The 12,756-nt window shown below is 37.6% G+C and overlaps 1 protein-coding gene across 6 annotated transcripts in view; it reads left to right on the forward strand.

Moving 5' to 3' along the window:
- LOC109932449 (MOB kinase activator 3B) overlaps positions 1-12,756 on the forward strand; it is a 130,392-nt gene that overhangs the window by 68,737 nt on the left and 48,899 nt on the right. For 4 of the 6 annotated variants that reach the window (XM_048594932.1, XM_048594931.1, XM_048594934.1 and 1 more), the window contains one exon: positions 9,675-10,245. The exons of 1 other annotated variant lie outside the window; for it this stretch is intronic. In XM_048594932.1, coding sequence (XP_048450889.1) covers positions 9,828-10,245 — 418 coding nt within the window. In that variant the 5' untranslated portion in view covers positions 9,675-9,827. Of the gene's footprint in view, positions 1-9,111; positions 9,223-9,674; positions 10,246-12,756 lie in introns of those variants that run through there. One more of the 6 variants, XM_048594935.1, reaches the window with a different exon arrangement.

Raw genomic sequence — 12,756 nt, forward strand, 5'->3', positions numbered from 1 at the left:
AACATCCCCAATGCCAACTCACCCAGTATCCAGCGTGAGCACCTTCGGACCTATTCTGTGATGAAGTAGTATAAAGTTCTAAATGTCTATTCCAGATTATTATTCAGGGTGTCCTCACTTAAAGATAGTATTGCATTCCACTGTAAAATATATGCGTCATGTCATTGAAATGTACTCCAGTTTCAAGTAATACCATTTAAATGTAGCAAATAGTATTAAACTTTTAAAAAAAACTGCAGCTACCATTTAATAATATCATTTTACCATAACATCAGAAAGCTAGTAAATTGTCCACAAAAATATTTTTTATTTCTAAAGTTACTTGTAATCCCTTTGCAAAAACAAAATTGCATCACGGAACTTTTATTTGGACTCCCCATTGGAGAATGGAATTGAAAATATTGCCAAAAGTATGTTGAAACAAAAATTAGTCATAAAGAATTTAGACACAGCAAGTGCCAGAGTGTTACTGTTCTTCACTGTCAATCTGTGCTTCCCATCCATCTTAATGAGTAATTTTGCCAATGTGAGAACAGGTCTAGAACAAAATGTGCATTAAAACAGAAAGTTTGTGCCCATTTGCTATCAAACTTAATTTATGTGAACTTTAAGTCACTGCACCAAATTTCTGTTCCAAAACCATTGTCTTTACATAATATGTAATTCTTGGCCCAGTACTGGTAATTCTAGGATTTGTTATGATGCCAAACCTGTTTAGTGGGTACAAATCAACACATTGATTCATTTAGAATGCAATTACTTATGATCTGGGCCAATTTATTTAGCATTGCACTCACTGAAATTAATTGAATCTAAATTTCCTTATATGCAGCAATACTGTGAAAATGTAAAGTAAATATCAATTTGTATAACCAGAGCCTTGGAACAATGCAGCAGTAAATCCCTCTATATTCTGCCATCTAGATGTGTCACCTGGCTCAAGCACCATAAGGGCTTCATCATTATCATCAAAAAACAAAAAGTAGATTTATGTACATAAGCAAAATTCTTCAGATGCCAGAAATTTGAAATGAAAACAACAATGCTGGAAATACTCCGGTTTGGTAGTGTCAAGTTGAGAATTAAAAATGAAGTTAACGTGTCAACCTTATGTTAGTTCACCAGCCTGAAATCTACAGAACAGAGGGATTTGGGAGTCCTTGTGCACAAATCACAAAAATAGTATCATGCAGGCTCATCAGGTAATAGGGAAGGCAATTGGAATGTTTGCCTTAATTCTGAAGAGAATGGAGTACGAAAATAAGGAAGTCTTGCTTAAACTATACAATGTACTAGTTAGACTACACCAGGAATGTAGTACCTGGAATACTATGAACTGTTTTATTCTCCTTATCAAATGGAAGACATTCTGACATTGGAGGCAATCAAGAGAAGGTAGATCTCAGATATGGAGGGATTTTCTCATGAGGAGAGCTTGAATAGTCTGATGAGTCTGTACTCATTGGTATTTAGAAGATAGGCAACATTCGAGATACACAAGATTCTTAGGGAACTTGATAGGGCAGATACACAGAGATCGTTTTCACTTTTAGTGGAGTCTTAGACCAGAGGGCATAATGTTACAGAAAGGGGTCACCCAGTTAAGACAGAGATGAGAAATTTCTTTTCTCAGAGTGTAATGAATCTGTGGAATTCTTTATCACAGAGGCTGAGTTGCTAAGTATATTCGAGAGTGAGATAGACAGATTTTTAACCAGTAAGGGAATCAAGGGTTATGGGGAAAAGGCAGGAAGTGGAGCTGAGGATAATCAGATCCGGAATGACCTCAGTGAATGGTGGAACAGACTCGATAGGCTGAATAGCCTAGTTCTGCTCCTACTTTTTGTGGTCAGATGGAAATATAAACTTTTTCCTATCTCCACGCAAAGTATTACCAGCATCTCTGCTTTTATCTCTTGCAGTTAATGTACTGTATTCAATGTCCAAAAATGTCTTCACAATGGCATAATTAAAGGACAAGAGACGGCGTTACTAACAACCTAATGGGTCTGAAGGAAAGACATTCTTTAAAAAGAACAGAGTTAGTGCAAATCAGAGGTGTTAGCTGTGGCTCAGTGAGTGACACTCTTGCCTCTACAGTAGATGGTTGTGAAGTCAAATCCCACTTCAGAAACCTGAAATCCATGTTAAAACTTCAGTTGTGATGCTGAGGGAGCAATGTGCTGTCTTTCAGATAAGATAGTGGATTACATTCAAAATAGTGCCTTTAGGATATGAAGATGACCCAGTGCCTTAAAGTGAAACTGTCTCTGTCTTAACAAGTGCACAAAAAAGGTCATATGCTGCTACTTTTGAAGAATTCTCCCTTGTGCCTTGGGGCCGAAATGTGTTTAATTCACCCAAAATTAGTGGAACAGTCAACATTCATCAGATTGCATTTGTGGAATGTTGCTTCTGTTCTTTTTTCTGCTCTGTGCTGGTATCAAAGAGTGACATCCATATTAGGAGCATAGAAACTTAGGGAATAGGAGCAGCATTGGCCATCTGCCCATTCAGACTGGTCAATCATTAAACTAGAACATGGCTGATCTTCTACCTTCATGCTATCTTCCCACACTATCCCCATATCTATTGATAGCTTTAATATCTGGAAATCTATTGATCTCTTCCCTGAATATATTCAATGGCTAAGTATTCCACCAACAATTTTTGAATATGAATGTGATTAGCAATGTAATCATGACCAGATTATATGTTTTTATAGATGTTGTTTGAGGGCTAGATATTGGCTAGAACATCATGGATAATGCCCGTGATCTTAAAACATGACAACAAAAAACTGTAATATGCTGAAACAAAACTTTACTTGGGAACATTGGTAAGAATTCCTTGTATTACCAGAGGCGGTTAAACAGAAACAAGGAATGACAATTTGAAAAAAGGGTTTAAAGAAGAGCATAAGAATTTTAATTTATAGGAGCGAATGCAGGTCATCACTATCAAAGATGATAGCAGGACTTGGTGAAGGAACGGATACAGAGAATAGTTTGGGATGACATAAAGCTTATAGTGCATAGAGAATGGGAAGTCAACATTGAGTATCATGGCTATTGATGGCCAAGATGTGAATAAGAGTCAGCATCAACTGATTCTTACACTGGAAACATTGCTGGAAAGTAATGAAGGGTCTGAATAGAGCAGATAGAAAGAAAATGTTTCCGCTCATAAAAGAATACAGCTTGAACAGGGATAGATTTAAAATGATTTACAAAAATAGTAACTGTGATCTGAGAAAACCTTTTCACACAGGGGGTCTATGTGTAATGCAACATCTGGAAATGTGATGGGGGAAGGTTCAATTGAGGCATTTGAGAAGTATTGGATGACTGTTTGAATAGAAACAATATGCAATGGCATGGAGAAAAGACAGGAGAATGGCATTACATCAAGATGCTCATGTGGAGAGTTGGTAGACACATCGCAGGTGAGTGGCCTCCATCTCTGCTGTAATACTTCTATGGTTCTGTGATGAAATATTTCAGAGGAGTAGACACTATTGCAATGTAGGAAACACAACAGACGATGTGTACACAGCAATCTTCCACAAAAAGCAATGTAATCATGACCAGATAATAATGACTCTGACAGTGTTATGAATCTTCTGATCAGATTGGCTGGACCAGTAACTGTCTGCTTTATTGCTGTTTGAGCTATTGAACTTCCACATTCAATCAACAGGATGCCAACTTCTGAAGAAGAGGCTGATCTGTAAATTTTATGTTACTGTACTTCCTGTTACTTGCTTTGCTCTTGTTGAATTCATCTCTGCAGGTTGGTCAAGAAAAGAGTACACATCTGTGGAATGAAATTTTCTACTTCATTTCCAACCATTAAAGAAATAGAACTGTCCTTTTAGACTGTATTACAGTACTATGCACAGAAGAATAAGTTTCTGACACTACAATTCAAGCTTGAGAGAATTAGTTAAATGCTTGAATTCATTTGAATACAGTGGAAGAAAAGTGTAATTATATAGCTGCATTTGGGAAGCTAACATTCACACAGGCTAGGTAGACTGAATGGTCTCATTTATGATTTGTTCTGCCAAGTGCCTGATATTGGTGGAACCACAGTACCTAACTTGGAAGCTCCACAGCAAAGTCCTTACAGATACTTACCTAATCATCTGTTCAAAGATGAGGAGTGGATGGGACTTGAACATGGGTCTCCTGGCTTAGAGGTACAGACAATACCACTACTCCACAAGAACCCTTAACAAAAGCCCTTACAACAGAACCTGTCTGATATAGAACTGCTGTCTCATTTAAAGTAGAAGTTAATGCAGTACAGCTGTACTGGATGGTACAGAGATTTGTAGAAGTAATTTTAAGTGGCTGTTGTGCTGCCGTGGTGGTGTCCTTATCCCAAGTCAGAGAGCTGTGTTGAAGTCCCACACCTGCTCCAAGACTGTGTAATAACATCTGCAAACAGGTTGATTAGGAAAATATGTAGAAGTCATTCTAAAGATGACTTTCGTAAGCTATAGCGCCCTTTGTCTTTGAGCTTTCCACCTTTGTAGAACTCAAAAGAAAATCTAACAGACAAGCCAGCTGGAAAAAATACTTTGAGTCTATTGAAGTCAGGAGAGAAATCTGAGGGGTTAGCAAAGTCTTCACATTGGTGCTAAAATATTTGTATTAATTTTGTGCAGAGGCAGTGCTATAGGAATGATATCATTAAGTTGGAAAGGGTGCAGAAAAGATTTAAAAGGATATAAGACCTGGACTGGAATGTTTGAGTTATAGGAAGTGGCTGGATAGGCTGGGACTCTTTTCACTGGAGCGTAGGAGGTTGAGGGGTGACCTTAGGCCATGAGGGGCATAGATAAGGTGAACATCAAAGGCCTATTCCCTAGGATTGGGGAGTTCAAAATAGAGAGTATATTTTTGAGGTGAAAGGAGAAAGATTTAAAAGGGACCTGAGGGGCAACATTTTCATGCAGAGGGTGGTTTTTATGTGAAATGAAATACCAGAGGAAGTGGTAGATACAGGTACAGTTACAACATTTAAAGGATGTTTGGACAGATACATGAATAGGAAACGTATAGAGGGATGTGGGCCAAATGCAGGTAAATGGGAATAGTTTAGTTTGGGACACTTGGTCGACATGGACGAGCTAGACCGAAGGGTCTGTTTCTGTGCTGTATGACTCTATGACTCTAGTATTGCGAGATGTGCTCTGAAACTCACCTATGTTTTCACATCTGCAGCTGAACTTCTATGACAAAACAGATCATCTTTTTGTGTAATTGGCACTTCATTGATTATCTGTCAGAGTTTAAAAATACCTTCTACCAAATGATCGGTGTAAATATATTAACTTTTGCTTTGGATTTAATCCTGTTTAAGAATCTGTTTTGGCGAAATATCAGGCATGTAATGTATTCTTTTAATTCTTTATTGTTGCATTGGATGTGGGCATGGCTGGCAAGGCAAGCATCTGTTGCCTATTCCTTTGAACTGATGGCTCTCTCGGCCATTTCAAGGGGCAGATAAAAGTCAGCTACATTTCTGTGGGTCTGAGGTCACATGTAGGCCAGATCAAGCAAGGCACGTTTCCTTCTCTACAGGACATTAGTGAACATGATTTAAATAATAGTCAAGCAATTCTTGAAATACTTGACATCAGAAATGTGTGGCTGTTAATTAATACTTAATGTTTTTTTAAAATTCCTATATATTCTTGGATTTTCTTACCAATGATCGAAGCTTTCTTGCTTGGTCAGCTCTCCTATCTTGAAAGTGTTGATTTTCATTTGGAGAAGTATTGCACAGTATGACCTTGCACATGATTGTTAATAGCCTTGACTGAGTGCTGGTATGTTATAGAACCTTCTAGGGTGAGTTGAACCAGTCACATTCACACCAGTCCAGACTTAACAGTCACTGCATAAAATGTAAGAGTTCAAGAAATACGGAGAACAGGCTGGGAAAATACGAATCAAATGATTTGCTCAAACGAAGTGTAAACAGAGATATGGATGGCTGGATTGCATGGGCTGCTTCTGTGATTTAGCCGCTGTGTATTTTGATGTAAATATAAAATAAGCTTTTTGATTTCTTACTGTTTTCCCAGTGAATATTCAAATCACATGAACCAAGAAGATCCCAGGTTGATTTCAGGTTTTTGAATTTGCAGATCACAGATGGGCTGGCAGTGATATTATAGTTAATGTCAACATTCTTGAGTTAAGTGAAGAATCGTTGGTTAGAACTCTTGCTATCACTGAACCTGGTTGGCAATGTGTGTTCTGTGAGGACGGAATATCTTTGGCAGTCATTAACTGTCATTGTTGAACTACCTGATGCATATGTTGGTTGGAACGTAGAAACCTAGGAGCTACAGTGAAGAGACAATGCATTAAATACTGTAAAATAATTCATCTATCAACTCTGCATATCACCAGATACTACAATCCCTTGGTGCTTTTGTTCCAATTTGACATTGCCCCATCTCTGTTCAGTCTCTTCGTCAGTAGGGTAACAATCTGTCCTGCAGAGCAGGATCAGAAGCCTGAAGTAATCATGCAGGTTGTTCAGCAATGAGACTGGCAGATAAGCCAAATTCCCAAACACAGACCCCGTTGCTTCTCAACATGTGGGAATCACTTTATTGCTGCCAAATGGTGTGGAACAACAAATTAGGGTGATCAAAGCTGACAATTCACAAATGTGTGGGTTGATGTGGCACAGTGTGACTTTAGTCAACCAATGTGCTAATTTAAAATTACTCTGCCTGTCATCTTAACAGAGGATTTAAAATCAATGGACCCATTGCAAATGGTAGAGCACAATTTAACACTAAAGAACTACAGCAAAAGGAAACAAAATAGTGATGGTTGCTGTTGCTGTTTAATACGTATACATTTTTCATGAAAAATGTATATGTATTAAATAGCAATGAGACCCATTTTGGTGATGAGGTTAAATCACTTTATAGGAACCCAGACTTTTGATAAGTTTATAAAACAATATGCTGTGAGGTCCCTCACTTTCTAGGCAACCCTTTGGATATGTTCCAAAGAATGCAGAGTGTATCCCTAGAAACAGGCATGTTTGTTACTTTAGGAGCAGCAGCTGGAATATGGTGACTTAAACATTTTTCACTGTATTTTTTGTAAAAATGCAAGTGACAATAAATTACTATTCTATTCAAGCACTTCAGAAATGCATAAATATATCAAAAGTCACTAAGTGAGAAAGGAATGATTAGACTGACAGTTCCACCACTACTTTTAATCTGATATGATTTTGCAGGCCAGTTGGTAGGAAGTGACCGTTGTCCAGTATACTAGGCTTGGTTCTATTATTTTGAGATTATCCACAGGATATTCCTGAAAATATTTGTGTCTGTTTTTAATTCTGTGTTATTTCAAACTAGAATACAGAGACATTTTTATATATAACAACACATTTTTTTGGAGAATGTTCCGGAGGAGAATATCTGGCATCGAATACAAACACAGAACTGACATTTTTGACTGTATGTAGGTGAATTGGATTTCTTTAAAAATATTTTCATTCCATGTCTAATTCTTGAACATGACATGTTACTTAACAGACCGTCTTCGAACCAACTATCAAGAATAGTGTGAATTAATTGCAGTATTTTATTTTTGTTATTCACTCAAGGGATGTGGTTAATTGAAGAATCAAAGTGATTGGTCAATGCCCATAGTTTAGGACACCATTGAGTTGGAAAAAAGTAGAGGTGAGATAAATGATGCAATTATGATTTAAATATTGTCAAGCCTGGATTTTTAAAGATTTGTAGATCTCAGGAGACAACATAGCCTGAGAAAAGTAAAAAGGCTGACAGGTTAGATGTGTTTGGAAAATTTGCAGAGATGACAGCTACCAATGTTTGAAATATTTACTAAAACAGCAAATGTTGGAAAGTCTCAGCGTCTGCTGAGAGAAATGTTAATATTTCAGTTTGGTAGTCTTTCATTACCCTCAATGGCTCTGTTTCTAAATTCTTTTTTTAAGTAAGGGTTACTTAGTGATTCTCCAAAACTAATTTAGAGAAAAAATGAAAAACTCCATCAGTCTGTCTTTCAGAAAACTATTCTAGCTTTTGGTTCACCTTAAATTGATTTATTTCGTTGAGTAGATTTGGAGTTTTAAAGAAGTTATTCTGTTTCTCCATTCACAGATGCTGCTAGAACTGAGTTTCTCCAGTATTTTCTGTTTCTACTTAATTGAGTTCCCTGGTTTGATGCCTTAGTTTGAAATAAGGGAACTGTGTAAGTTACTGAAAGAAAATATTATGTATTTTAGAAAAACCTGTTCTTGCTCAAGTACCTTACCCATGTTATAAAACTGCTGACCCATGACCGTGATTTTCTGTTCTGTATTTGAACTCTTTCTCAGTAGTACGTAGAGCTGGTTTAATGTTGCAAATTTCTGCTTAATGAGTGATAATGTGCGAGGAAACTACAGTGTAGTCTAATTGATGTAAGCTGACGTTTAACTAATTCTTTGGTTTCCAATTACATCAATGTGGCCTGACAGAGAGTACCTCAGCCTCAGAAATGGCATGGCTCAGCAGCTTGAGGAGAATGGCATTGTGTTGAAATTGGACTGCACATACATCAAAAAAATTACACATTGAGCGTTTTGGGTATTAGTATGTGCTGATACCTAAATAGTGCAGGGTGCCAATCGCACAGGACATAGTGCTGATTTCACAGCAGCAGAGAAAGAGAAATTGTGGTATAATTTAAAAAATGGACATTGGAGACCAGTTGCTTACCTTGAATATCAGTTATGAATTCTAGCAATGTTGACAGCATGAGCAGAGTCGAGCAAACTAAAGTCATACCAATGTTTTGTCCATGTAAAATATTTGCCAGTTGATTGGTAACGCACATTACTGTATAGTTTAAATTCTGAGAAATGCAATCCTGATCAAAATTGATATCCCTTTAGCTAACATTTATTCATTCTGTAGATTTATTGAATGCTTCTGGTTTGCTGGATGTCCAGGAATGAGAACCAAAACCATTGCTTATTTCTATCCTCAGTTAAGTTTAAAAGGCCAAATTTATGTGATTAAAGTAGGTTCATCTCCTTGCTTTTCCCTACCCAGTTTCAATCAGCTAGTTTGAGACATGAGCATTTCAGACTCTCAACTTGGGCATGCCTCCTGGACCTTCACTAACATTCAACTGAGTGTGGCTTGCACAAAAGCTAGCAAAGGTACATGCTATTCAAACTGTTACTAGATTTAGTCTCAAGTGTTTTGTACGAAGCTTATCAAAGCTTTTTTTAAAAAATCCTGTTCCTTAAATAGTGAAGTTTGCACAATACAGTGTAAGCTCACAACTTTTCTTTCCAACAATATTTACATATACAACCTTTTAAAAAATTAAAATATTATTCAAGGTGATATTTCAGTTATAAGAAGTTTGCCTTCTGTTTACATTTCATTGAATGCTGCATAAGATTACAATGTCTTGAAAATTTCAGCTAGTGTTCCGATTCTTCTTATTTTAAAAGATGCTCTGGGTTTTTTTATTTAAATGGAACATAATTATACCCATTCATGAAGTAGTAGTAAGAATTTAAGTACGTGTTTAAAATAATTTATACTATTAATAACACTTACTTTAAACTATTTCCCTCTGACCCCACCCTAACTCCTCAAACAGGAAAGAGCTGTCTCCCTAAAAAGCTAGTGGAAGTAAACGATTGAAGCAAACTGGGGACCCACTGAATATTGGACTAAAAAATCATAGAAGACATAGCATTCCTAAAGTGTAGCTGTTCTGAGTTTATTGGGTTGAAGCAACGGACATCCAACCATGTCAATAGCCCTGAAGCAGGTATTCAATAAAGACAAGACCTTTCGGCCAAAGAGGAAATTTGAACCAGGTACTCAAAGGTTTGAACTCCATAAGAAAGCACAGGCCTCATTAAGCTCAGGAGTGGACCTGAAGGGAGCTGTCCAGCTACCCAGTGGTGAAGACCTTAATGATTGGATTGCAGTTCATGTGGTGGACTTCTTTAATCGCATTAACCTGATCTATGGGACAATCTGTGAGTTCTGTACTGAAAGAAGCTGCCCTATCATGTCAGGAGGACAGAAGTATGAATACCGGTGGCAGGACGATCACAAATACAAAAGACCCACCGCCCTTCCAGCTCCCCAGTACATGAGCCTGTTGATGGATTGGATTGAGGTCCAAATCAACAATGAAGAAATCTTCCCGACAAGCATTGGTGAGTTATTGTTTACTTCAGGGGAAGGAATTTTTAATACTAGGAGAATATTGGGACTAATTTTAACTATTCTGACCATTAAAAAACTGAGAAGATTGGCTTGAATTGTTGTATTGCACCCTGTCTGATTTTACTCTCTGTTAAAGTTATTGGAGAGCAATATTGGCTAATGGGTAAACTGGTGTTCCACATAATCCCATAGCATTTCCAGACAACAAGTTAAGTCAAATAAGCTATTGTTTCTGTGTACAGCCCTGTTTTTCTGACTGACATTATTGTAAAATAAAGGAAAAGGTCATTGTGGGGATTATGCCTATATTTCGTTGATGTGTGAAATCACTAGGTGAAGCTCTCCAACATTTGCATACATTTGAAAATCAATTGCTGTGCCTAAACTGTCACTAGTTTCATACATTGTTGTAACAGTTAAACATTCTCAACCTCAGATGAAAACTTTCAAGTGCAATATTTGAACATTGAAAACATGAATGATAAGGTGAGTAGATTAGAATGCAATTGACAATAGATTACATGATCCAAGGACGTTGCTGATTATCCACTCAATAAACACAACTTTTTGATGGTTTAAAAAAAAGATTTGAAATTCTATGCTGCACTCAATATTTAAGAAACTTCAGTATTGAGTGATTTGTGAGCAAATGCGGGAATTAATTTCAGATAAATGCCGGTAGGGATCAAATAGATGAGAATATTGGATGTTAACTATAAGGTTCATAAAATCTTGGTAGAGGAATGGGAGATTTCTGACATGACCAATGTTTTAATTGATTCTTTTATGCTTCCATATTGGGTATAAGAAATAAGAACAGTGTCGCTGGGAACAGCGAACTAACTGTTAACATCTTAATTATGTCCAATTTTTAAACTCTCCCTTCAGTTGAAAATTGACGGCATTTTGTAACTCTCATAGGAATAGTAAATGACATGGAGAATGACAGTGGTTGTGTTGAGTGAGCTGTGTTGTGTTATCAGCACACTGTAACATTTACCCCAAATCTGTCAGTCATCTATTCATTCTAGTGGACTGAGTGATAAGTGGAATTGAGTCCACCATGTGGGAAGAATGTGCAGGCAGCCACAGAAGATGGCAAGTGCAGAGTTGTGTTGCCTATAAGACTTACCCTGTTGCTGCTGGACTCTGCTAATAGGTAATGAGACAACAAGAAAAAAACACCTTTTCCCCTCACACCCTCAGCTCCCTGCATAAACTGCATGTCCCAACTTCGTGTGTCATGCCCCCTACCATCATCCATGCTAAAATTTACCTCCTCCTCAACTCCATGGTCCTTTATTTATTTTTTTCAATTTAACCTATTTTTCTAAATTGACCTGTTCAGTGATACTATTACACACCTCTGGAACAGATGGGACCTGAACCCAGTCCTCTTGGTTCAGGGGTAAGGACACTACCGCTGTGCCACAAGAGAGCCCTGGTCCATGGTTCTTTATAGGCCTTCTACTAAATTAGTGTCAACTAATGCCAATGTATGTCCCCACCTAACTCTTTTGCCCTTACATCTTCCATGCCAACTGCCCACTGCCTCCATGCCCAGTATCCACCATACACAGACCTCAGAATCCATTGAGATGAAGCTCCAGTACAAATTGATGAATTCATTGATAACATAGAAACATAGCAACATAGAAACAAGGAGTAGGAGTAGGCCATTCAACCTTTTGAGCCTGTTCTGCCATTCAATAAGTTCATAGCTGATCCTTTACCTCAATGCTATATTTCTGCTTTCCTCTATACCTCATGATGACTTTAGAATCTAAAAGAAATCTCTTTCTTGAATATATTCAGTGACTTGACCTCTAGTCTTCTTTGATAGAATTCCACAGCTTCACTACCCTTTGTGATTTTAAAAAAAAGTCTTCATTCAGTCATAATTGCTCTACCTGTATTCTGAAACTGTTAACCCAAGTTCTTCACTTTCCAGCCAGGAAGACATCCTCCCTGTATTCTAGACTGTCCAGCCCTGTTAGAATTTTATATGTTTCAATTAGATCCCCTCTCATCCTTCTAAACTCTAGTGAATATAGGCCCAGTCAGACAAATCAGTTCTCAAAGGACAGTTCTGCCATCTCTGATATTAGTCCAGTCAACCTCCTTTGCATTCCTCATGGCAACTATGTTCTTGCTTAGGTAGGGAGACCAAAACTGCATGCAGTACTCCAGGTGTGATTTCACCAACTCCCTGTATAACTGCAGTAAGACATCCCTCCTTTTGAACTCAAATCCTCTTACAACGAGAGCCAGTATACCATTTGCTCTCCTCATTGCTTGCTGCATCTGTTTGTCTACTTTTATTAGGAGCAAATTACTGCAAATGCTGGAATCTGTACTGAAAAAAAAACAAATACTGGAGATCACAGGGAGTCAGACAGCATCCATGGAGAGAGAGCAAGCTAACATTTACTTTTATTGACTGGTGTACAAGGATACCCAGATCACTTTGTACATCCACATTTCCCACATTTCTCTGCCTT

This window comes from Rhincodon typus, chromosome 3, assembly GCF_021869965.1.
Source record: "Rhincodon typus isolate 14 chromosome 3, sRhiTyp1.1, whole genome shotgun sequence".
Lineage (NCBI taxonomy): Eukaryota > Metazoa > Chordata > Chondrichthyes > Orectolobiformes > Rhincodontidae > Rhincodon > Rhincodon typus.